At 65.9% G+C, this 25970-nt stretch overlaps 2 protein-coding genes across 2 annotated transcripts; one reads left to right on the forward strand and one right to left on the reverse strand.

Annotated features, from left to right (window-relative positions):
• Positions 1–3443: 3443 nt before the first annotated feature.
• On the forward strand, positions 3444–3890 carry AURANDRAFT_8020 (hypothetical protein; the record flags this gene model as incomplete). The annotated part of the gene is made up of 1 exon (XM_009038625.1): positions 3444–3890. A coding segment is annotated over one exon (447 nt), but the record flags the coding sequence as incomplete, so codon positions are not given.
• Positions 3891–17024: 13134 nt separating this feature from the next.
• On the reverse strand, positions 17025–17984 carry RRS1 (hypothetical protein; the record flags this gene model as incomplete). The annotated part of the gene is made up of 1 exon (XM_009038777.1): positions 17025–17984. One exon carries the CDS (start codon positions 17982–17984, stop codon positions 17025–17027), a length of 960 nt encoding a protein of 319 aa, XP_009037025.1.
• Positions 17985–25970: the final 7986 nt, after the last annotated feature.

Here is a 25970-nt window from a genome sequence, read left to right on the forward strand (position 1 = left end):
GCCCTTCGGCGACAGGGCCGCGGCGTCCGCGAGGACGCCCTGGGCGTCGTAGGCCTCCTCGCGGAGGCCGCCGGGCAGGGACGCCAGCTCCGCGTCGCTCAGGAGGCCGTCGCCGTCGCCGTCCGCGGCGCGCAGCGCGCCCAGGAGCGTCTCGGCCCGCGGCACGGGCTGGTCCTCCAGCAGGGCCTCGACGCCGCTCCGCGCCGCCTTGAGCGCGAGCGTCGCCTCCTCGCGCTGGCCCTTCTGCGACAGCGCGAGCTCCGCCCTTTCCAGCTTCGCGACGACCCGGTCCGCCGTCCGCAGCACGCGCAGCTCGTTCTTCGCGCGCTCGGAGACGTCGTCGATGGCCTCGCCGTAGCGCTGCGTGTTCTGCGCGACCACGGTGCGGAAGAGCTCGCGCGACTGGATGAGCGTGAGGATGCGCCGCCGCGCGGCGGGCACGTCGTCGCGCTCGTCGAGGTCCCGCTGCGCGTCGACGATGGACGCGCGGAGCTCCACGAGCGGGAGCAGGGCACCGATGGGCATTTGCGCGGGCGCCGCGTGTGTCGCGCGAGGCGCGAGCGCCGCCGCGGGGATGAGCGCTGCGACGCTGCGCCGCGAGAGCCAGGGTGCAAGCGCCTTGCGCCGCGGCGGCTCGACTGATGTGTGCGCGGTATACTGATGCACAGGCTTGTTCTCAAATATTGTAAGGCTGCTTGTGGGCTGCGCGAGTGTAAGAACGACCACGAGAGCCCTCATAATCGAGCTTCAACCACTGCTCCTTGCCGTCAATCGCTGAATATCTGAATCTCCACAAGACACTTGCCGCGCCTTGGGCAGCCACCGCTGGCCGCGCCGCACGCAGGACACAGGCGCTTGGGCAGCCACCGCTGGCCGCGCCGCACGCACGACACCGGGAACCATGCCCAAGTCCATCCAGTGCCTCACGTGCGGCCCGGACCCGTCGCGGCGCAAGGCCGGCAACACCTTCGCGCTCGCCTTCAACGACAGCGACAGCGAGAGCAGCGACGACGACGCCGCGCCGCAAAACGACGCGCCTCCCAGCGACGACGGCGCCGCGCCGCCGACGCTCCTGTCGCTGCCGTCGGAGTGCCTCGCGCGCGTCGTCGCGTTCGAGACGAGCGACCTCGCTTCCATGCGGCGCCACGCGCGCGTGTGCCGCGCGCAGCGCGAGGCGCTCTCGCCGGCGTCGGAGGTCTGGCTCGGCCTCGCGAGCTGCCACTTCCGCGCGTCCGCCGCCGAGGCGCGGGCCTGGGGCGACGGCGCGGCGCGCGCGCTCTACGAGGACCTCGCCGCGTGGACGCCGCGACAGGGCGTCTACACGCTCGCGGGCGGCTTCCCCTGGGGCGGCCTGGTCGTCGTCCGCATCCGCGACGGCTTCGTGCGCGGCGAGATCATCCGCTGGCTGCCGCGCGCGGGCAGCTGGGAGTACGCGGGCCCCTTCGACCGGACGCGCGCGGGCTTCCGCGAGACGGGCACGGTCTTCTTCGAGGGGAGATTGGGCGCGAAGGACGTGAACGCCGTCGGCGGCTGGCTCGAGCCCGAGGAGCTGCGCGTGGACGCGCTCGAGCCGGAGGCGATGCTCATCCGGCTGAACCACGCGGCGCACCTCTTCGACGTCAAACCGGGAGCGACGCTCTTCGACTGCCCGCGCGCGCTCCGGCTGTCGAGCGAGGCTTTATCGGAGGTGCCTACCGTCTACCGCGACGTCCTGGTCGAGGACTCGGACGTCTTCTGGGCGCCGGATCCAAGGGTGACCTCGATCCTCGACGGTCCTTTAAAGACGAACGACGGCCGCGCGCGCGGGCTCGCCGCGGAGCTCTTCTACAAGTGCGAGTGCTGCGACCTGGCGCTCGTGCGCCCGCCGACCAAGCGCGCCCTCGACACGGGCGGCCTCGAGAGCCTGCGGCCGGGGCTCTACGTTGGCGACTACCAGCGTCCTGCGGCGATTTTCGAGAGATTTGGGGTGGGAAAACAATGAGAAATTGTCACCGTCGCGCTTGGTAGGCGACTACGGCGCGCGCTACGGGCGGTTCCGCACGGAGGTCGTGCTCCTCGAGAGCGTCGTGCTGGACATCGGCGCGGCGCTGCGGGATTTGGACGACGACGTCGAGCCGGCGGAGCGGAAGCTCTTCAACCGGCCCAGGTGGTGCGTGTCAGACGACGCCTCGGACCTGGCGCTCAGCCGCGAGGCCTGGGGCGACGCGCTCGCGGATTTGGCGGGGTCGACCTTCGACACGCCCCTGACCTTCGTCAAGGCGACCAAGGTCTGCGGCGACATCTACGTGCCCATGGGCGCCGTGACGTTCGTCGCGCTCGTCGACCCGCCCGAGGCCGTCGACGCGCTCCGGCGGACCGTCGGCGCGGCGCACCCGCGCGTCGTCGACCGCCAGACGGGCGCGCACGAGGACGTCGTGCGCCACTGGCCGGGGCTGGGCGCGCTGGCCTTCCTCGGCTTCCACCACTTCTCCTGGAGCCCGGGCAACCTCGTCCGCCTCGGCGACGCGCCCGACGGCTCCCACAAGTTCGGCTTCGCCTGGGAGCGGGACCAGGACGCCATCGTGCTCCACTGGATCGCCGCCCAGGAGGCGGCGGAGTACCTCGAGCGGAGGTAATGGTTTATTTGTCATCCGATCGATTGATAACTTCAGTTGATGTTCAAGGCTGCAGTCCGGATCCGCGGAGTCGAGGCATCATGATGGAGAGCAGGCAATCGAAGCCGACGCGCCGGCCATCGAAGCCGATGCGCCGGCTAACGATGGCGTGCCTGCTATTGGTCGCAACGACCGATGCCTTCGTGCCGTCGTGGAAGCTGCTCGCGCCGTCGCGCACGCCCGCGCCACGCGCTGAGGCCGCGACGACGGACGACGCGCCGAAGAAGCGCGTGCTCGTGCCCATCGCCGACGGCAGCGAGGAGATCGGACATAACGACCCGAACTCCACTCGGTCGGACGCCCGCGCGCGCCGCCGCCGCGCACTCGCGTGCCGCCACGTGGCCTCGCGCTCCACGACGCGGTCAAACACGCGCTCGACATTCACACCGAGCGACGCCTCCCTCGTCGTGCCCCGACCGCCCGCCGCTCCGCAGGCCCCTCGGCGAGCGCGGCCGTGCGATGTCCGATCTCGGCCATCGTCTACGAGCGCGACTTCGAGTACGACTATTTCGGGTTCAAGACGCTCGAGCGGAGCTACCTCATGCGCCTCGACGGTGCGATCGCGGAGCGGCCTCAGCACATGATCATGCGCGTCGCGCTGGGCATCCACGGCGATGACCTGGCGGCCGCGCTGGAGACCTATGAGATGATGTCGCAGAAGATGTTCACGCACGCGACGCCGACGCTCTTCGGACACACCGAGCGACGCCTCCCTCGTCGTGCCCCGACCGCCCGCCGCTCCGCAGGCCCCTCGGCGAGCGCGGCCGTGCGATGTCCGCGGACGACGACATGCAGGTCGTGAAGCGCAACGGCAAGAAGGAGACCGTGCGCTACGACAAGATCACGAGCCGCATTCAGAAGCTCTGCTACGGCCTCGACGCCAAGTACATCAAGCCGAACCAGATCACGCAGAAGGTGATCCAGGGCGTCTACGACGGCGTGACGACGCACGAGCTCGACGAGCTCGCGGCGCAGACGACGGCCTACATGGCGACGCAGCACCCCGACTTCTCCGTGCTCGCCGCGCGCATCTCCGTGTCGAACCTGCACAAGTCGACGGACAACACGTTCTCCGACGTCGTCGAGAAGCTCCACAAGCACATGCACCCCAAGACGAAGAAGCCCGCGGCGCTGATTTCCGACGAGACTTACGCCACGGTGCAGAAGCACAAGGACGCGATCAACGCGGCCATCGTCTACGAGCGCGACTTCGAGTACGACTATTTCGGGTTCAAGACGCTCGAGCGGAGCTACCTCATGCGCCTCGACGGTGCGATCGCGGAGCGGCCTCAGCACATGATCATGCGCGTCGCGCTGGGCATCCACGGCGATGACCTGGCGGCCGCGCTGGAGACCTATGAGATGATGTCGCAGAAGATGTTCACGCACGCGACGCCGACGCTCTTCAACGCCGGCACGCCGCGGCCGCAGCTGTCGTCGTGCTTCCTGTTGGCCATGAAGGAGGACTCCATCGAGGGCATCTACGACACGCTCTACAACGAATCATCGCCATTGCGCGTTTGAGGAGAGCCTCGAAGTGATCCAGATGATCTAAAAAACCCGCGCGTAAACCGGCCCGCCCCCTAGACCGCGCGCGGGCTGCCCGCGGCGCGCTGGGCCGCCTGGGCCGTCATGCGGCCCAGGCTCAGCCGGCCGAAGTTGAACTCACAAGTGCGTCGTCCTCGGAAGCAGCAACGTGGATAATAATAAAATAAAGTGCTCGAACCGTACTTGAAGTCATATTGCAGCCCCGGACCGTCCTTACCGAAACCCCGCGGCCGCGCCGCGGTTGAGGCCGTCCAGGGCTGCTTCCGCGGCGGCGGCGCCGACCAGAATCGCGCGCGCGTTGTGGCGATTCGGCGAGCGGCAACTCCCCCGACGAGGCCCCCGCAGTTCAGGGTCACGGCCCGGGCGGCCCCGACGAGGCTCAGCAGGGCGAAGGTCCGCATGGCCGTCCCCCCCCCCCGTCGCGAGACGTCGGGGAGCAGCAGCAGCCGAGATCCCGCGGGGCTGCCCTGAAAAAAAAAAGGATACAATGCGTAGATGTTGCGGTGCACAGTGTGTGCATATTAGACTGCAGTCGGCCACGGCCACTTCCAGTACCATCGCGAGGTCGCAGTGCCTCGAAGCGAAAGAGAGTACACCAAGCTTGATTCTACAGCTTCGCTAGGTTAAGGTTTTCCTGGTCCAAGTTGCAGCATGCCCGGATAGTGGTCTGTATTCGGCTGCCGGAAGAATGCAATCGATGGGCAAGGCAAAGCCAGTTCGTGCGTCGCGTGCGAAGCCTTGCCTGCCGGTCGACATGACCGGCTGGGAGGGCCGTCACGCGAGGCGCCAACGCAATGCGTTGCGGCGCGTCGGTGGCGGCTGGGGCAACGTCGGTGGCGGTGCCAATGGAGGCGGCGGCTGGGGCAACGTCGGCGGCGGCGGCGACGCCGACGGCAGCGGCTGGGGCAACGTCGGCAGCGGCGCCGACGGCGGCGGCGGCTGGGGCAATTCCTCGCCGGGCTGGCCGAACGGCTGGGGAACGGCGCCGCCCGCGTCGGGCTGGGGGTCGGCGACGCAGTCGTTAGGTGGGGTCTGGGGGTCGGCGCCGTCGTCGTCTGTTGGCTGGGGCGCGGCGCCGCCGACGTCGACGCCGGTCCCGCCGACGCTTCGTCACGCGGGAGCGGCCGCGGACGAGGGCGAGGCGAACCCGCTCATCATCGTCGCCTGCGTTGGCGCGACGATCGCACTCCTCGCGCTCCTCCTGAGCGCCTGAGTAAAAGAGGCATCCCCTTACCGCCGCCTTTCTTCGCGCGCCGCTTTTTGGACGCCGCCGGGGCGAGGGGCCCGAGGTCCGCGAAGTGGAGCGCGTCGCCAAAGTCCGCGGGCGACGACGCGGGCGCGCACTTGAGCGCCGAAAGGTGGCCGCGCTCCGCCCCGGCGGCCGTCGCGCAGGCAGCGGAGCAGTAGGCGACGTCGCACGTGAGGCGGCAGCGCCGCACGGGCCCGCGCGCGCCGCAGGCGTCGCAGGCGTCGGGCGGCGCGACGGACGCCGCTGCCGCGCCGCCCCGCCGCGTCCAGATCGTCAGCTCCGCGGAGCCGTCGCCGTAGTTGGGCAGCGCGACGCGCGCCGGTAGCGCGAAGCGCGCCTGGAGCGCGAGGAGGTCGCCGGCCGTCGCCGTGTCGCCGCGCCATTCGCCGACGAGCGCAACGTCTCGCTGCCGCCGTCGTGTTAATGGCCAGCGAAAGCAAAGGCTGTGACGAACTCGATGAGCTCGGAAGGAAGCGTGGCGCGGAAGCAGTCGAGCATGTAGGCGCGGATGTGACCGTGAATCAGCCACGCTACGTCTTTGTGGCCGCGCTCGCGCGCGATCTGCAGCGGCGTCGAGCCGCCCGACGTCGCCGAATTGAAATTGGCGCTGCGGGCCAGGAGCAGCTCCGCGACGGCGACGTGCCCGTTGTGGCTCGCGATATGCAGCGGGGTCCAGCCGTCCTGCCTCGCCTTGTCGACGTGCCGCTCTGCTTCGCCTTGTCGACGTCGGCGCTGCAATCGAGAAGCAGCGCGGCGATGGCGGCGTGGCCTTGTTGGCTCGCGACAAACAACGCCGTCGCGCCGTCCTCCTGGGCCTTGTCGACGTCGGCGCCGCGATCGAGGAGTAGCTTGACGAGGGCGGCGTGCCCGTTCTGGCTCGCCATGTACAGCGGCGTCGTGCCGCTCTGCTTCGCCTTGTCGACGTCCGCACCGCGGGCGAGGAGCAGCTCCGCGACGGTCGCGTGGCCTTGCTCGCTCGCGAGGAGCAGCGAGGTCCAGCCATCCTTGTCCGCCTTGTCGACGTCCGCGCCGCGATCGAGGAGCAGCGCGGCGAGGGCAGCGCGGCCTTCCTGACTCGCGACGTACAGCGGCGTACGGCCGTCCCGGTCCGTCTCGTTGATGTCAGCGCCGACATCGAGGAGATGCCCGATATCCTCGACGTGACCTCCTGCGAGTGCCGAGAACATGGAGGCCACCATTCGAACACACCATGCGAGCCAGGTCGCAGGCCCGCGGGCCGGCACCCGTCGACCTCGAAGAAGCCGTAGCGCCGCAGGTCGCCGTGGATCGTGTCGAGGAGCGGGATGCAGTGGAAGATCTCCCAGCCGCGCCCGTGCACGTAACGGGACGCGCCGCGCTCTTCGCGACATGCATGTCGTCGTCCGCTGACATCGAGCGCGCTGAGGGCCCTTCGCTGCCCGCCGCTTGTCCGAGATCCACTACGAAACTAGGGCTGCTGCACCGTGACGGGCAGGAGGCCGCACGCGGGCGAGTCGTCGACGGCCCGCTCCGTCAGCGACGCGTCTGCGACCGAGACGCACCGCACGCACCGCGACGTCGACGATGCGACGCAGGCGCCCACTGCCTCCGGCGGTCCCTGCGGGAGGCTCTGCCGGCGGGCCGGCGACCCGCCTCCGGCGCCCTCGCGGGGCGGCCCTCACCGGGCGGGATTTATAATCTAGAGTGTCCGGTAGGAAGCAATGCCGAGCAGGCTTCACTGCTTTGGCTTTTTTTTTCTTAGACACGCCGATCCGGCGCTGGGGCTGCCGTCGTCCACGGCCCCGTCCGGAACCATCGCGCTGTTGCAGTGCTTCGAAGCGAAAGAGAGTACACCAAGCTTGTTTCTACGATTTCGCTAGGTAGAGGTTTTCTTGGTCCAAGTTGCAGCATGTTTTAATGTTCGGATAGTAGCCTGAATTCGGCTGCCAAAAGAATGCAAAGACTGGACGACGCCGCGCGATGCAATGCGTGCCCTGGGTGCGTGCGCGCTGCAGCTGTGCGCCGGGGGTCCAGCTTCGGCTGCGGTAAGTGCCTATATTGCTACAAGAAACGCTACGTCGCCGCGACGCTGGATTCGTGTGCGCTCTCGTACTGCACCGGCGCGGGCCAGGGCGCGCGCGGAGCTGCCATCGTCGGCCTCGGCGCCGGCTGGACGCTTTACCACATCCCGCGCAAAGACGAGGGCCGTCCCCAAACCTACTGGCTCTCGCCCGACGGCGCGCGCTTCCGGTCGCGAACCGAGCTTCTCGTATTTTTGCACGCGACGGGCCAGCAAGTGAACGGCTGGGACTGGAACCGGCCGGCGTGCACGCCCGTGCCGTCGGGCAAGGCCGGCACGCCGTCGCCCGAGATGCTCGCGGCGGCGAAACGCGTCTACGAGAGCTGGTTCGTGGACGAGAGCCACCATACGATCATTACCGCGCTGTCGACCGCAGATGCAGCCTTCGAGACTATGATGGCCGCGGACCCGACGGACCCGAGATGAGAACGCGAGCCGCGAACCGACGGCTCCGAGACGCCCACCACGACGCGCGAACACGCGCCCCGCGCGAGTTGCACACGCCAGACGCTCCTAAAGCGCTCGCAGCTTAATCGTGAAGCTCACTCCGCTAGGAACCGGCGCTCTGGAATCGCTCCTGCGACTCGAGCCGTGGTGACTCGGCAGATCTAGAAGTCACCCTTATTTGTGGTTTATGATCACGCGCCTATCTTGACGCCGTCTTTCGTCCAGGTGCCGTCGTTCCGTAGCTTCCGACGGCGGGATGGCTCCTTGTAGGAGGCCACGCATGCCGCGGTGCGGCCCGGGTAGCGGACGCTGTCGTCGAAGAGGACGTCGACGCGCGTGCCCGGCGGCGGCGCGGCGCCCGCGCGCTTCCGCTTCTTCAGCGCGGGCTTCGGTTTGCCCTGCTTCGCCGCGCGCTCGCTGCGGCAGGAGGCCGCAGTCTTCGTGTCGCACTTGGCCGCGAGGCGCGCAGGCGTGCCGACGCCGCGCGTCGCGTGGTCCGCGGCCGTCGCCTGTACGTAGACGCGATGCTTCGACGCCGCGAGCACGAGCGCGAGCCCCGCCTGCTCGAGCGCCTTGTCCGCGGCGGTATAGTTCGTCTTTGGCGGGCCGTCACGTTCGAGGTAGACCGCGCGCACGTCGTCGAGCAGGTCCGGGAAGTCCTCGATGATGCTCGGGAACGCGCCCTCGCAGTCCACGACGAGCGCCGTGAAGGGCTTTGACACCTTGGAGCGGAGCTGCTTCGGGTTTAGAGACGCGACGCGCACGGACCTCGTGTTTTTGCTGGACGACGTCATGTTGAACATCCACTGGCGCTGGTTGCGGGAGTCGGGTCCGTCGAGCGCGGCCGTCGCGCAGGAGAAGACGGCGCCCTTGGCCAGCGCGCCGCGCGCGACGTGGTAGCCCGACGTGTGAAGAGCCTTGTTGCGCTCGAGCGTGTCGCACATGTGGTCCTGGGGCTCGACGACGACGTGGTCCGACTTTCTTCGTAAAATCTTCTGGATCATCGTCGAGACGGCGCCTACACCGCCACCGATTTCGAGGACGCAGTCGTCCGATCGCAGGCACCAGGTCGCGACGAGCTGCTCGTGGCCCTCGTGGGACGTGCTGTGAATCGTGTCGCCTGCGGCGTTTACGAGCGTGAAGCAAGGCATCGCCGGCGTCGCGCGGCGCAGGCCCCGGAGACCCGCGTCGGGGTGGATGTCGCGAAGCTGCCTGACAATGTGGCCGCGCGAGAGGCAGTCCTCGGGCGACCCCGCGAGCTCCTTCAGCGGCTTCCCCGCGACGTCGAGCGCCGCGCGCTTCTCGAGCCAGTCGGTCTCGCCCGCCGCGCGCTCCTCGAGCGCCGCGACCTGCCTCTTCCGCGCCGCAGCCGTCGGCGGCTCGAGGGTGATGTTGCCGCGCTCGACATGGTACTTGATGTCTGCTCGCGTCGCGCCGAGCTCGAAGGCTTCACCGATGGTCTTCGCCTGGCAGTAGGTCGCGTAGCGCGTCCAGCCCGCGCTCTTCCACTTGGCCGTGTCCTTGCTCGTCATCATCAGGAAGACGCTCAGGATCGGCGTGTCGTCGGCGTACCACCAGGACTGGGTGCTCATGTCGGCGCCCACCATTGGCTGGGGCTGCCCGAGCAGAGCCGGCGAGGCTGCGCGCCGGCCCAGTCGGCGCCGTCGCGACGTCGTCGCCGCGACGCGTCGCGACGGCTCTAGATCCGACGACGTCGTCGACGCGCGCGGAGCCCCGCGACCGTGAACCCACTCCTACTTGAGGCGCCTTAGGGAGGGGCGGAGGAGGTCAGTCCTGGAGGAGCTTGCGTTTGATGTTGTCCACGGTCGCCGAGTTGGCGACGTAGTGTTCCACGGACTCTTTCTTGCGCGCTGACCGACGCGGCGCGCCGTCATTCTTGGACTTGGCGGTCTCGTCCTCGGGCGCGCGCAGCTCGGCGACGAGCTGGGCGACGGTCGCGGGGGAGAGCACGGGGGACGTGGCGAGGCGGTGGACGGCCTTGGACTTCTTGTCCCCGGGGTAGTGGGACCAGGGCTTCTCCTTCTTCCACTCCTTGAGGAGCGCCCAGGCCCGCTCTGGGGGCATCGTCTCGTCCTCGGCGAGGAAGTAGGGCATGTACTGGTCGCGCACGTCGTAGGACGCGCCGACGCCGCCGTCGTCGACGGAGTCCGAGACGACGAACGTCGTGAAGAGGACGACGCGCGGCGACGCCGGGTCGCGGATCGCGTCGCGCGGGCCCGCGTGGACCATGGCGTGGTCGCCGACGAAGATCGAGCCGGCGTTCCAGACGTCCTTGGACCGCGGCGCGTCCTCGTCGTCGCCGCCGCGCCGCGGCCGTGCGGGCGCGGGCGCGGGCGCCGCGGCGGGCGCCGGGACCTCGCCGCGGCGCGTCGCGTCGCGCATGCCCGCGAAGATCCGGTCGCGGGGCAGCGCGAGCGCCGGCGACGTCCGCAGGAGGTCCGCCCACATGGACGTGCTCGCCGGGTCGATGCACGCGAGGCGGAACGCTTCCTTGACTGTCGGCGTGATGCCGTCGAAGACGAGCGTCGGCGAGCCCCGGCTCAGCGCGACGACGGCCTGGCACTGGCCCGGGGAGAGGTCCACGTGGGGCACCTGGGCCTCGTCGGCGCCGACGAGGCAGAGCGCGTCGTCGCTGAACCGCACGGACTTTGCGCCGGGCCACTGGTGCGCGGCCTGGAACGCGACGGCGCAGCGGCAGCGGCGGAGGAACCGCCGCGCTATGCGCCAGCGGCGCCCGCCCGCCACGGCGTCGGGGTCGTGGTCGAGCGGCGCCTTCGACCCGCCCTTGCCGTCGCCGGTCGGCTTGCCCTTGGCCCAGTTCTGGAAGCGGCTCGACTTGGCGCCCTCGACGTAAACAGATCGGCGGCCGCCCTGTATTGACGAAGTCGCGGACGGCTCGCGATTGGCGAAGTCCAGGACAGCCGGGACGAGCTCGGCGGGCACGCGCAGGCCCGTGAGCCGCGCGTCGACGGCCGCGGCGGCGCCGAGCCCGTCGTGCGGTTCCGCGGGCGACGGCGTCGCGGCCATGCACGTTGCAAACGCCTCGAAGCCCAGCGGCGACAGGCCGCCGGTGTGGCGCTCGGCGACGCGGCAGTGGAGCACGCCGCGGCCCGCCGCGTCGCACGCGGCGCAGACGCGGAGCTCCCGCGGGTCGTCGTCGTCGTCGTCGACGTCGTCGTCGTCGTCGCCGTCGTTGGCGGCGGCGGCGGCAGCTTCGGCCGCGCGCGCGGACTTCGCGGCCGCGCGGCGCGGCGCGCGCTTCGGCGCCGCGCGCTTCGGCGCCGCGCGCGCCGGTGGCGCGCGCGGCGGCGCGGCGGCGCGCTCGTCGTCGTCGTCGGCCGCGCGGCCCTTGGCCTTCTTCGCGGGGCCGCGCGGCGTCGCCTCGCCCGTGACGCGCGACACGGCGGATCCCGTCTTGTCCTTGGTCGCGTCGAGCGTGCCGTCGTCGCGCCGCAGGAGCCGGAACGCGAGCGCCGAGTCGAAGCCCATACTCCAGTTGCAGTAGTGGACCGTCGCCTTGCCGGCGGCCGCGTCGACCTTGACGACCTTGGCGGTGTACCAGCGGCCGTACTGGCCGCAAAAGGCCTCGACGAGCTCCTTGGCCGCGGGGACCCAGTCGTCGTCGGCGACGGCGGCTGCGACGAGGTGCGACGGGTAGGCGGCGCGCGCGACCTCGAGGATGGACCGGCAGCGCTTGCCGCCGATGCTCGCGGGCGGGCGGTAATACTTGTCGACGTGCGTCGAGTCGCCGCCCCGCTGCTTCTCCTCCTTGGTCCATCCGTCAGCGTACATTTTCTGCTGGAGCCCGGCGAGGTCACGGATCATGTCTCGCTTCATATTCGGCTGCGGTGAAGTCGCGTAAGTGACGGCATCGTGCCTTTAATTGCATTCCGCAGCTATGCCTCGCAAATGGGAGCCTCTCGCACTGCCGGACTACAACCGCGAACGTATCGCGTTGAATGAGCTGGTCGCGTTGATACACTACCTAATCGTGCGCAACATAGAAGGCGCCAACCTTCTAAAAGTGTTGGTGTACGCCGAAACGGTGCGAGACATCGAACTTGCCGACGACGATGATCTCGTGTTTTTCTTCGGCGATGCGCTGGCGGAGCGCCTTCGAGGTCCCGTCTTGCCCGAGTAATCGATTTCGCTCGCCGTCGCAGGCGCGTGCACGCAGTCGCTGCAGATCATAGGATGCCTGCGGCGCCGGTCCGGAGATTTCGGCGTTTACGACAGCGTCGACGTCGACATGTTCCACAACATCTTGTACCCCACCGACACTGACTACGTCGTCCTGTTCGACGCCGTCGCGAACCTCGTCGTGCAGACGACGACGTGCACGTACCGCCCCGTGACTGTTTGACGACTGCTCCGATCAGAGTGGACATGGAGGCACCGCCGTCGCGCGGTCGCCGACGCTAGGTAGTTGGGTTCCGACGATGGCGGAGTTGTCCTACGCATCCTCTCACGCGCCAACGGCGGCGCCGTCTCGCGCGACTCCCTACCCGGCTCGTCGCGCTGGTAATAATTCATTCCGCTGTGGCTGAGATGCCCTCTCGGGCGGATGCCCGACGAGCTAGTCGGCGCGTTCACAACGATCCGGTTCGAACCGGCAGCCGCGACGAGCCGACGCGCGCGCAGCCGTGACACGGACTAATGCTTTAGGACTAGGACGCCGTGTCGACACGGGTGCCGGCCAGTTGACGTTTCGTTCGGCTTAGTTTGAGGCGGGCTGCTGGGTGTCCGATGGTGACTAGCAGTCTCGCGAGGGGGTCGGCGAGGGGGAGGGAGGCTCGATCGATTCGAAAGGGTTGAGCGGGAGGCAGGATAAACACCAGGTGCGCGAGCGTAGGTAGATTGAGCTGGCGAGTCCGTCTCTGATGATGTTTTGCTACGACGCGTGTGCGTTCGATCTTAGCAGTGCCGCTTTGAGCGCGACGATCCAAGGCGAAACGATCGAAGCCAACGATTTGCGTTCGATCGTGTTTCCGAGCGCTCTCCAGGACGCTGCAAAGTTGTTCGCGAGGCCGGGTGACCGCGTGAAGCGATCGGCGGTGTAGCCCATCAGCACCGTCGTCGCCTTGAGGCCAAGCGCGTGATAGCGCAGCGGCTCGCCGGCGTGCGACGGTGGCGCGACGAAATTGATCCCGCCGTGCGCTCGAGCCAAAGCGGCCGCTGGAGCTTGCTCGAGCGGCCCCGCGGGAGGCGGAGCAAACGCACGAGGCGTTCGTGCTTTGCCGGTGTCGTAGAGCGAGAACCCTCGTCCCCACTCCGGTAAAAGCGCGTCGTCGCCGTGCTCGTCGAGGTACGCGTTGAGGACATCCGAGGGCAACAGGGCGCGCTGACTTGGTCCAATGGACCGCACAGCGTAGCTCGTGGCGAAGGTGCGCAGGCGACGTACGGCCGATACTGCGGCTGCGTCGCGGCGAAAGACCGCGCGCTCGAGCACATTACTAATGACCGCCGCGACGTGGGGCGGTGCGTCGCCGGCCTCGAGAGCACCGTGGGGCGGAGCCACGCCCGCCCGGCGAGCGTCAGCGATCAGCTCGCGCTCGGCTTCGAGGAAGAGATCCAGGTCGCCAGTATCCGCCGACGTGCGATTTCGATTCACGCGCGCGTGCAGCCGACATCCTGGCGAATTGAGAACGAACATGACGCGTCGCCCTCGCAAGATTTCAGCACGCCTCGCCGGGTCGATCATTTGTCGCACGTCGCCAGCGGCCCATTCTCCGTACATCCCGGGTATTTCGAGAGGAAAGGGGGCATCCTCCGGCCAGTGTTCCAACGCCAACGAAATGGCCTCGGCGTTGTTGTCGAAGTAGACGTAGCCTGCGACGCCTGTTCCCAGGAGTTCGGCTTCGTCGAGCAAATTCGCAAGCGCGTTATGACCGCCGCCGTACACGACGACGATGCCGCCAGGGACGACGTCGTCGAGCGATCGCGGCGGAAACGAGATGACGTTGACGTGATCAGACGAAACAATGGACGTCGGAGTATGCACGGAGATCGCGGCTGCGACGATATCGTCGACCCACGACCAGGAATCTATGTCGTCGTCGACGTCATTTCGGACCGCCGGCGGGGTGCCAAATCCAGGTTCCGCGGTCTCTGCTGAGGCGATGGCGCCAAGAACAGTCGCCACTGCCGGATGACGCGGATCGAGGCCCGCCGTCACGTTCGCAGCCCGGGCGAGCTCCACGAGTACGACGTTCAGAGCGTCGTCTGTCGCCGCGCCTAGAAAGCACCATTTCCACTTGTCAGCTTTGTAAGACGTCCAGGTAGTAGCTGTCGTGGCGTCAGCGCCGAAGACGGCGGCCGAGGACTCGAGAGGCGTCCAGGCGAGGTCGACGCGTTTGTCGACGAATCGTCCGTACATGTGGAGGGCAGCCATAGCCACGCGTCTGCAGCTCGACGAGCCGCGGTCCGCCGCCAATACGCGAAGAGGAACGTTGAAATCTTCGCTGCCTTTACGCAGAAAACTTGCTCGCCGGGACGCCGATGCCGTGACACACTGGGAGATGGCAATGGCCAAATCGAGTGGCGACGCGGGTGCTGTCGACGTCCCGTCGTGGCCGTTGTTCGCACATAATTGATCTGCAAGTAGCAGCGCGTGTAGTGCAGCTGCTAGAGCCCGCGCTTGCTCTCGTGCCGCCTGCTCGTGCTCGGCAGCTCGACGAAGGACACGGGCGACAAATTGCTCGAGGTCGGTAGACGACGGGTTGCCGTCGAGCGAAGTCCGAGCGACGACGGCAAACTCGTGCCAGCGCCCGCACGTCTTCACGGCGAGGTCGAAGATATGCTCGACGTTGGCCTCGAAACCGTCGAAGGGCAGGTCGGCTTGTAGGGCGTCGTTGTTTTCGCTTAGTATGGCCAGGCGAGCGGCGGACGTCGCCGCCTGCTCGAGGACGCGCGCGTCCGCGGACGGCGTCGCGAAGCCGTCGAGGAGCTTGCGAGCGAGCAGTGCGGATCGCTGTCGTCCCAGCTCCGCTCGATGAGCTGCAGCCCCCAGAATGTCGCGCACCTGCTGTTCTGTCGGCACCAGCGGGCAGTCGTAGGCGCTCGCAGACGTCGTGGTGCTATTTCCAGAAAGTTGACTAGTCGGAGTTTCTAGCACCAGGCTCGAGGATGAGCTGCCTGTCGGAGACGGGCTATTGGAACCTATAGTTGCTGAGACGGGCGTCGGTGCATGGTGCGATGAAGAGAGCGTCGTCGAGGGACGCTCGGACGAATAAGACACCAGCACCTGACGACGGGATCGGTACCTTTGGCCCGACGGGTCGACGAAAATCGTGTCTCCTCGTCGAGTAAACTCGACAGTCCAGTTTTGTAGCGTCGCAGTTTGTCCGTGGATTCGCAGGTAAGTTCGGAGCGAGTCGAGCTTGACATGCGGATGCGCTGCAGCGTGAGGTGTTGGAGCCGCTCGTGCACGCTTGTGAGGCGTCTGCGCGTCACGTTCCACGTCGTCGACTTCGACGTCATCCAGGTAGGAGCGGTTACGCGCGCAGGCCCGCACGGGCGGCTGTGATACAAATGTCGACGACCACTGGTTTGCTGCCAGTTGCTCCTCTTGATCTCGCACTGGCCGGTTGTCGAGATGAACACGCAACGATGGAGGCAGGCTTACCGGCGCGGAGGTGCGCTCGAGTATCTTCGGTGTCGTGTTCATCGCGTACGAGTCGGTGCGGCTAGCGTTCGCGGGCTGCCGACAAAAAAATGAGGCAGCCTCTTTTTTCGAGCAAGTCACAGTATCATAAGATGTTTATATCATATCGAGCTAATACGACGTTGAACATCGCGGCAGCTCGCGTCGACGACGCTCGCGTCGAGTTCGGTTGCGGCGACACGCTCGATGCTCTCGGCGGAGATGGGCGGCGTGGTAACACGCTACGGTGATTACAAGCTAGCACGCGCGTCGCTCGTACACTCGTAGGTGCGACAAGAATGCGCCTCGTCGGTGTCCTAACCGCGGTTGGCGCACGTCGGGCGGAGCGTGCGAACACACTGGCGGCACAGGGGGCAGTGAATGCTCGCTGAGGTTCTCGTGAGGGCGCGAGTCTGATCGGAGAAAGCGATGAGTTCGCCGACACACGTGGAGTGGAAGGCGTGCTCGCACGGCAGCACACAGGCCTGACCGTGCAAGAGCGGCTCCAAGCAGACGACGCAGGTGTCGGCGTCGCTCCCCTCGGGCTCGGGCGCGACGTGGCTCGTCGCGCAGCCGCGCGCGTTGGACTCGTTCGCCGCGTGGAGCGCGGCCGTCGCGTTGCCGCGACTAGCGATCGTCGGCGTTTCGAGCATGTTGGCACCAGCGGCGTTGGTGGCGCACGGTTGGTGCGTGACGGGGTGGAGCTTGTGCGGCGGAATGCCTGCGTGCGTCGATAAGCGACGAGGAACAGTCTAGTGACGCGGACCGCAGCCGTCGGCTTTCGGTGCGACGTACTCGACCTGAGACTGGACCATGACGTAGCTGATGGCCTCGAAGCCGTCACCATGCTCGGACATGCTGCGCAGAAACGACACGTAGCGGTCCGCCGAGTTGAAGTGCTCCAAGTATAGTGCGAAGTAGGCTGCCTCGAAGCTCCCAGCATCGGCATCGCTGTAGTAGTGTCCAAGCATCGTCTTCACCTGCGTTGTGCGAGTGCGAGCAGCCCCGGCGTCGCTGAGCGTACCGCGATGCGCTGTTCTATTGACGGAATGACGGCGGGACCAAAAAGCTCCTGCGGGCGCCACATCGTTGTTGCGAGCTGCCCCTTAGCTTTCGGCTCACTCCATTTGCGATTTTCATGTTTGCGTCTGCATGTTGAAGTGCAGTTTTTGGGGGGGGGACGTACGGCCGCTGACGAGAGCGACCCTCGACGGTCGACGAACCCGGCTCGGGTTTCACGATCAGCGCGAGGCCCCGCCTGGTTAGGATCGCTCGGGAGTAGCCTCTAGCGTCGGGGAGTGCTAGGGTAGTCGGAGCGACAAGGGCTGGTGGGGGTACTGGCAGCCCAAGCAGATCGGGTGGTCGCGTTTCTAGCCCATCTACGGCGCCGAGCTTCGTAGGGGGCTAAAAGTCATCATCGAGACGGAACTCGAGCCGCTGCGCGCGTACGTCCACACGCGCCTTGGCGTACTCGCCCACGCGCTTCTCGAAGAAGTTCGTCTTGCCCTGGAGCGAGATGAGCTCCATCCAATCGAACGGGTTGGTCGCGCCGTAGAGCGTGGAGTAGCCGAGCTCCAGTAGGAGGCGGTCGGCGCAGAACTCGATGTACTTGCACATCGACTTGGAGTTCATGCCGATGAGCTCGACGGGTAGCGCCGACACGACAAAGCTCTTCTCGATGTCGACCGCGGCGCCGACGATGCTGGCGACTTGGACGTCAGATAGTTTCTTCCGGAGCTTCGAGTACAGCAGGCACGCGAAGTCGCAGTGCAGCCCTTCGTCCCGCGCGATGAGCTCGTTGGAGAAGGAGAGCCCGGGCATGAGGCCCCGCTTCTTGAGCCAGAAGACGGCGCAGAAGCTGCCCGAGAAGAAAATGCCTTCGACTGCGGCGAATGCAAGCAACCGTTCGGTGAACGACGCGTGATCAGGGTCGCACCACCGCAGCGCCCACTGGGCCTTCTCGGCCACGCACGGCATGGTGTCGATGGCCGTCAGGCACTCGTGCTTCTTCTGGGCGTCGCGGATGTACGTGTCGATCAGGAGGCTGTATACCTCAGAGTGGATGTTTTCGATGGCGATCTGGAAGCCGTAGAAGCAGCGCGCCTCGGGCCACTGCACCTCCGTCGCGAAGTTCTGGGCTAAATTCTCGTTGACGATGCCGTCGGACGCTGCGAAAAATGCCAGCACGTGCTTGATGAAGTGGCGCTCCTTGTCATTGAGCTTTGTGTCCCAGTGCTGAACGTCATGACACAAGTCTACCTCTTCGGCCGTCCAGAAGCTTGCTTCAGCCTGCTTGTACATCTGCCAGATGTCGTCGTGCTCGATGGGAAACAGGACGAAGCGTAGAGAATTGACCGCGAGCATTGGTTCAGCGCACGCATACGTATCGTCCTGAGCGTCGAAGCCGACGCGCTCTAGGCGCGCAGCAGCGTCGACGACATCGCAATCCTCGTTCACCATGACGCCGCTGTGCTACGATGTGCCGCCACCGCAATTTTTCGGGCGCGCTGGTATGCTGCCAATCTTAGTCGGGTTAGTGTTGAACTACATTCGAGCTCGATCACGGCGAGCCCGGACAGAGCCTAGCCCAGCGAAGGCGGCGGGAACATGGGGGTTACGGAGGCGGGGCTGGTATCACGGCATACAAGGGGAGCGCGTAGCAAGCGCGCGTCGCCAAGAGACACGCGCACGACTGCCGAGGACAGCGTGTGCGAGAGCAGCGTGTTGCGTCCGACGATAGGGGTCGACGCAATGGTCGGGCACACGCCCGACCTCGTCGAAGCGAGCGGACTGACGTGTGCCGGCTAAAGGTCGCTCGTCGCAATGGTGTCGCGCTCGACGTGGAAGGCCAGCGTGATCTGCTCGAAGGCCGGCCACGACTCCAGGTCCTCGGCGCTCGCCGGATAGGCTCCGTGCGACGCGCGAAGCGCCGCGCGGCCGTCCGCCGCGTACCACGCGCCCATGGGCCCGTGGATCTCCCGGAGCATGACGTCGACTTTTCCGCGTCCTCCACGGGTGAGTTGAAATCCAGCAGCCCCAGGGCCTATTAGGCGGCGCAGAGGCGGCTCAGGCTCTTGGTGAGTGACAACGGATGTTGGACTTTTCTGCGCAATGTCGTAGCTCAGCCAGTAGTCGAGCACGCGGCCGAAGACGTCGTCGGGAAGATCCGAGAGTAGCAGTTTCACGAACTTCTTGCCGACGATGCGCTTCTTCTTCTTCGCCGCGGGCTTGGCCTCGTCGTCGGCGACGGGCGCCGGCGAAAGCGCGACGGGCACGGGCGCGACGGGCGACGCGGACGGCGACCGCGCGGCCGCGACGCGCGAGCACGTCACGTATAGCGCCCCGGCCGCGGCCGCGGACGCGGGCGAAGGAAGCTGGATGCGGACCGGCGTAGCGACGACCGGCTCGGGCGCCGCCTCGGCGGCCGGCGGCGCCGCGGGGCTCGCCGGGGCGGCCTCGACGACCTCGGCCTCGGCCGGCGCGGCGTCGGCGTCGGTCTCCGGGGCGGCGGTCTCCGCGACGGCGGGCGCGTCCGCGACGGCGGGCGCGGGTCGGCACCGGGTCTTGATGGACTTGGGGCGCTTGCTCGCGTGCGCCGCGTCGCCGTCACCGGTATCTCTGGCCGCGCAGATCGTCGACCCGTGCATCAGCGTCGCAGCCGACGTCTCGATCGTTTTGGATTCATAAGCTGTCCTAAGACTCCACATGTACCCCAGCTGTGAGTCCTGCCACGACTTGAACGCGCCGTATCGCTCGACATCCAAGAGGAATCGGAGCAATTCGAGTTTAGCCGGCTGCAATTTACTTCCGCGACGGAAACGGTTAAGCTCCGCAGTGAGAGCATCTTCGATGTAGCTGCTGAGCGAAATGTGGTCATGGGATCCTACGAAGATGAGGTTACTGTGGTGGACGATAAGGTCGGACCGAATGAGTAAGAAAATAGTGCCGTAGTAATCTGGTATAGGTCGACTACAGGCGGGTACATAGGCGTGACGACTGAGACGGATTCTGGCGATGGCGCAGCGAAACGCGTGCGCGATCTGCCGTGAAGAATAGCAATACGCGCGGAGCAGATGCGCGATCGCGCCGGTGTGACCGTGTCTCACGGAAACTTTTAGAGCGGTGTGGTCCGGCGAGCGGACTGCGTCGTCGCAGCAGCCAGCGAGCAATTTGATGCATTCGACGCATCCGCCAGCCGCCGCGTAGTGCAGAGGCGAGACACAGCGGTTGACCTGGACGACGCGCAAACCAGGAACGCGGGCGTAGGGCCATGGCACGGTGTCCTGCTTGGAATTTGTGTCCTTGTACCTGAGGCACAGTCGCAGGAGTTCGCTGCGTCGGTCCAACGCCGCAAACGTGATGACATCCACGAGGTGCGGCCCTGATGTACTGTCGAATAGCTGGAATTGGTCATGTTGAGATTCACCCAGAGTTGGTAACAGATGGCCAATGTAGAACTCCTCGCGCGTCACGCTGACGACACCAAGCTCGAAGAACGGACGTAGCGACGTCAGGCTCTGCCTTTCGTCGGTGGCGCGTCCGCTTTGGTCGCTAAGGCGCAGCGCGCATTTGACGGCCGCGGCAAAAGGCGTGGGTTGGAAGATCGTGAAGCTGAGATCTCTCGCTCTGAGTTCATTGTCACGATACTGTCGGAGCCGCTCTTTGAGATGGGCAGTGGTCGCTGCACAACCGCTGCCGCAACGGGCGGCAGCGTAGAGTGCGTGGCGTTGATTCACTAGCAAAGGGCGCTCGTCAGTCCGTGAGCCATTGGGCATCATGTCGCCCAGCGCCGATGCTCTGGCGGTGACCGGATAGGCTTCTCATGCGCTGCTAGCAACTTAATTGGGCAGCCCCGGCATCTTGCCGATGCGAAAAGATCTTGCACGGCAACCGACGGTACCTTCCTAAGCCAGCCGGTCCTGCCGCAAAATACGGGCGTGACACGTCGCCCGTGCGCCAGACGAGGGTCACCTGGCTCGTGGGCGACGCGTGATAGAGCTAGCTCGGGCCACGCGAGCGAGCCGAACGCGTCCGTGCTCGGCGCACAGACTCGAGTTCGACGCCGGCGCGTGCCCGCCGTAGTCTCATCTTAGCAACGCGACATCGCGACGGCCGGTTACTATGATATAAGGCGCGAGCGGGGTGCGCCGGGGCGGCTGGTCCTAATGCGACGCGCGATCGGGCAAGGCAGCGCGTTGACGGGATTTAGTAGCCATGATCTCGCATTCACGCGATGCGTTGATTGACGTGGATAGTCGACTCACGACGCGGCAGAGCACGCTGTGCAGGCGATAACAGCGCTAGTAATCGGAGTCGATGTCGTCGTCGTCGTCGTCGTCGTCGTCGTCGTCGTCGTCTTCGTCGTCTTCGATGTGCGGAGGGGCAGCATTCATGACCAACGGACGGGTAACGAGTGCGAGGCGAGGGATCGCGCGTTCGCTAAAGCCGTCGAAGCGAGCGTCGCGCGCGCCGGGCGCGCCCTCGGGCTCGTCCCACACACGGGCGACGGTCCGCAACGGCGCGGGGACGGAGCTCAGAAAACTCACCGCGGTGGCGGGCAAGGTGAGGGCGAAGGCACCCTGGTTGCGATACACGTGCTCGTTCGTCAGGCCGGTGCCTCGGAGCCGCACAGGAACGCAGGAGTCATCCTGAAGGTCGACTGGCTGGTCGTAGGGTGTCGGCAACGGAGGCGTGGGGTCTGCGTACATGATGTCGGCGTTGGGCCTGAGTAGGAAGACCTTTTCTTTTGTCGCAAGTTGAGGATCCTCGGCGTGCACGTCGACGTGAGTCGCGAGATCGCGCACGTACGTATCTAGAAGCTGCGGTTCGGGCAGCTCTAGCGCCAAAATATCACGAACAAACCTCTGACGAACGACTAACAGCCGGAAATTTGGGCCGCCACGGATGGGACACCGTTCGAAGTCCGGACGGTACTGACCGCGCCACGGCTGAATGTGAGAGAGAGGAAAATTACTCTCCGGCGGCACAACCAAACTCCATTTTGCAAAGGCTGCCCCGGAACGCGTCCACTCCGCGTGACCTTGTTCGCTGTGTCGAGTTTCGCAGTTCGAAGCGTAGTCTCGATCGGCGTGCGAAAAATCGACGTCGTGGGTCAGACGATGCATGTACGCGTCGACGTCGCGGAGGCACGGAACGAGCAAACGGAGCGACAAACCGACGTCGGCGAGCACGCTCGAGCTCGGAGTAGTTCCGCTCATCTTTTGAAAGACTATGACGCAAATTGCCGCACCGATGACCACCGGCCGCCAAGCAAGCGTCTTGACGTCCAGAAGAAGGAGATCGGCGAGGTAGAGCCCGTAAGCGTATCCGGCATCGTCGACGTCGCCGAAGATCTGAAGCAGCCGATGGGTTTCTTCTCGAATGGTTAGAGGGAGCGGCAACTGCCGCATCTGGTCGATGATTGGCGTAACGAGCTGGTCCGTGATCGTGACGTCGTGGAAAAAGGGGCGGAACTGTAGGTAACCTTGCTGGAGCTGGTAGTCGCTGAGTGGAGCCACGCTGCTCTGGTCTGCTGCTACGCGCAAAGCCGCGATCACGACGCAGTGCATAGCCAACGGCCAGTTGGTTTTCGCCGACTCGCCTAGGTCGATGCGGAAGTGGCCTTGGCGAAACTCCGGTTCGGCCGCTAGGAACGCGTCGAACAGAGCTACAGCCAAAGGGGCCGTCCAGCGAGTAGAGAATCCGTCTCGCAGCTCGGACCCGATGTCGTCGGGGTAGTCGTACGGTTCGCTCGAATGTTCGATCGCATGGACCTCGCTGACCTACACGGAGGCCGTACGCGGCCGTCGACGGCGGCAGCGCCGGGCCAACGCAAAAGATCAGTTCGACGAAGATGGCACGATCCCCGGGGCCGTGGAATCGTTCCGAGTCGGGTGGCTCGCAAACATGAGGCTTGGTCGCGTACGCCGGGAAATCGGGGAGTTCTCGTTGCACAAGCTGGGCTGCCGAGTACCTGAATCCGGTGCATGAAAATCGAGCAGTCAGGTTCTCTCCCAAAGCGCCGACGACACGGGCTGCGCGTGTTGCTACTCTCGAGCGCCTCAGCACGCGGTACGTCCATGTCGCGCAGCTGGCGAGCTTCGTGCTCGTCGGCGTCGGGGCTGCCCGACAGTCGGCTGCCCCAAAAAATTTCGTAGATTTTTGGCACGATGTGCCAATAGATACCAAGGACATCATCGACCTAAACGACGCCCTAGCGAACGGCAACGATGCTGGCAACGGAAATTAGAAGTCTGGCCGACTAGGCGTCTGCTACCTTAAGGGGGGGGATCGGCGGAGAGGCGGGGCTGCGAAGCCTACGTGACGCCTAGCGCCAGCCACTAGACGCGCGTTGCACGAGGTTGTGAGAAAACGGGGGTAGTGAGCGCGGACGAGGCGTCCAACGCGGGCAGGCAAGATCGGACTTTGTGAGATCGTAGCAAAGGGGACTCACGCGATAACGCTGTCGTCATCGTAGGAGCCGCCGTCGCTTTCGAGGGCTTCGTCGTCGACGTACGCAGAGTGCACTTCGCTCTCATCGTCGGAGTCTTCGATCCCGTTGAGGCGGCGGCGGCGTCGCAGTGGCTGCGAGGTCAGTTCGAGCGACGAGTGGCTGTCGTCGTCGTCGTCGTCGAGGCTGGAGTTTTCTTCATCGTCATAGGTGTCCGGGACGACAAAATCGTCACGCTTGTATCCATGTAGAAGAACGGGAGCGAGCGGCGATGGCGGGCGATTATCATCGTTGTCCTCGTCGTCGCTCTCGCCGTCGAAGTGCGCCGTCAGCCGGGCGAGCTTTAACTTGGTTTTGAAGTCGAGGCGCGAACGGACGCCTACGACGATCGTCTGGTCAGTCAGAGCAGCGGCAATTTCGCCCAAATTCTCCGCGAGGTCCTCGAGATGCTCCTTACGAGCTTCGAGCACGTTGAGGTCGTCACTCGGAGAGCCATCGCTGTAGACGACGTTCTTCCACGGCGCCTGTAAGAATTCTTTTGATGATGGCGAGAACATGCACGCTGGATGTACCTTGTGATCAGCGCCGACTACGTCGGGGTGGCGACGCAGACGCCCAGACAGGGCTACGAGAGGGACGGTCGGCGACTCACACGTGTTCAGCGACGATGTCGCGTACAGCCGGGCCATCGCGTCCCTAACACGTTCGGGCTGCCACTGCACGATGAGATCACCATGATGGCTAGATCCCCTGCACTTTTAGCCGGGGGTAATTGCGACGATGCGACTCGGATTGCTCCATTGAGCGAGCGAGTGGTAGGAACTTAGAGAGGGAACCTTACAGCCCCGCGGCATACGCGGCGCGCACCAGGTAAGAGGGCGTCGCCGGAGGCGGCCAGTCGATCGTCGCGTGCCAAGAGGCGAGCAAGACGAGGACGGACCGTGCGGCACGGGCGCTCGGGAGGCGCCGGCAGCGCGGATTCGCGACGCCGGGCAACGTGAGCGGCTGCTAAGGAGGAGGAGGAATCGAGGGATTTAGGCGACGCTGGCGTAGCACCCGTCGAAGAACGTAGACTCGTCGAAGCCAGCGGCCGCGCCTTTCTTGATGCCACCTATGACAAAATCGCAGAAAAAAGCATCGGTTTGCGCACTCCGCGTGAACTTGAACACAGACTCGGCGACGGCATACTCGCGCGAAGCGTCTGTCCCGCCCGAGGGCCGGACGTAGGACTCGCCGTTTTCGTAGGATTCGCCCTTGCGCATGAGGCGCAAGGCGATATCGTGAGTGTTGCTGGTCTTCGGCAGATAGGCGGCGAAGTTGCTGGCGAACTCGAGGGCCTCGCGGCCTGCCAAGTGCGCGAAGATGAGCTTGAGAACGCCAGCCGTCTTTCGGTAATATTGCATTGCGAAAGTGTCGTCGTCGGCGGCCTGGCCGTAAAGGAGGTCCACGTCGCCGTGATAGACGCCGTCGGGCGTCTCGATCCATAGGTCGGCCGCCTTGAGACCCGGCACGCCGATGACGAAGCCCCGGAGCGCGTACTTGACGAGTCGCGACTCATACGAGTAGGAGCGCCGAGTTGGAACGGCCAGATTCACCCGCGTCGCAAAGGCGCGCGCGCAGCGCCGCGTCGCGTATACGTTCTGGCCGTCGTAGAAGCAGCCGCAAACGTCGACGTCGAAAGCGCTGACGACGTCTGCGGGCGTATCGTGGAGGTTGAGGATGAACTGGACGACGCGCATCGGAGCCGGCAGCACGACGGTGATGGTGTGCGGCGTGCGCAGAGCGAGCGCCGACGGCGCCGCGCTCTGGAACAGCGCGAAAAGGTGCTCGATCTTGCGGCGCGCCGCGTCGGCGTCGAGGCCGTAGAAGAAGACGTCGACGTCGCCCTCCTGCAACAACGCGGCGACCGGCGCCATCGGCGTCAGCGCGAGAACGACCGCGCCACCGGCGACGACGGAGTTGGCCCAGTCTTCGTCGTCGAACGCGCTGAATGCGCCCCCGGTGATGGTCTCGAAGCGGGCTTTGAAGTCCGCGAAGTCCGCGACGGTCGAGTCGCCGCAAAGCGTGCGCGGCGGCGGCTGCGGCAGTAGCCGCGGCGCCGCAAGCGCGACCGCGTTGATCGGCTCTGCTCGCGCAGCCGACGTCGGCGCGTCGCAGCTCGTGAAGTAGAAGAACGGCGCTCCGGAGGCACAGTGAACCGGTACGACCACGTTAGTCGCGGCCTCCGTCGGACCCCCGTCCGAACCGGCGCAGGCGAACGTGCCCGAGTTGTTCCCTGCAGTCCGCTCTTCGAGTAGCGAATTAAGTCGTGGACCGCTCCCGTCGGGAGCGTCGCTAAACACGCAAGATTGGCGAGATGACGACCACTCTGAGACAGGCGCCGGGGCGTCGCAAAAGAATTCTTTTGGTAATGTAGGCTCTGTGAATGCTAGATGTAGACGACGAGCCTCGAGTGATTCACGTGGGGTAAGGAGACGCTCGATCGGAGACACGCGCGAGACTGCTGCCGAGTCGCAGGTCGGCGTCGACGTAGGCGCATTGGATGGCACCATGCGCCTCTAGCCGAGATGAGGGGCTGCTACTTCACGATGCGATGCACTATAAGGCTAACATTGAATGTTGCCTATATTTACCAAGGGGGATCGCGCAGCCTGATTCGAGGAGCGAGAGACGGGTGAGAATTTAGGGGGGAACTAGCAGCCCATGGCATACAACGGGACGCCTCGGGTAGGAGGACGTCGCCGAATACGGGCAGTCGACCGGCGCGTGCGAGAAGGCAGGCGGGCGGAGGACGTCGAGAGCGCATGTGCACGGCTAGCACCGGCGGCGCGGGATCGCGACGCCGGGCCATCGCGCGCGGCTGCTAGGGTGGGGTGTGGGTTGATGGCCTCGAGCGCGCG

Source organism: Aureococcus anophagefferens (genome assembly GCF_000186865.1).
Source record: "Aureococcus anophagefferens unplaced genomic scaffold AURANscaffold_9, whole genome shotgun sequence".
Classification (NCBI taxonomy): domain Eukaryota; class Pelagophyceae; order Pelagomonadales; family Pelagomonadaceae; genus Aureococcus; species Aureococcus anophagefferens.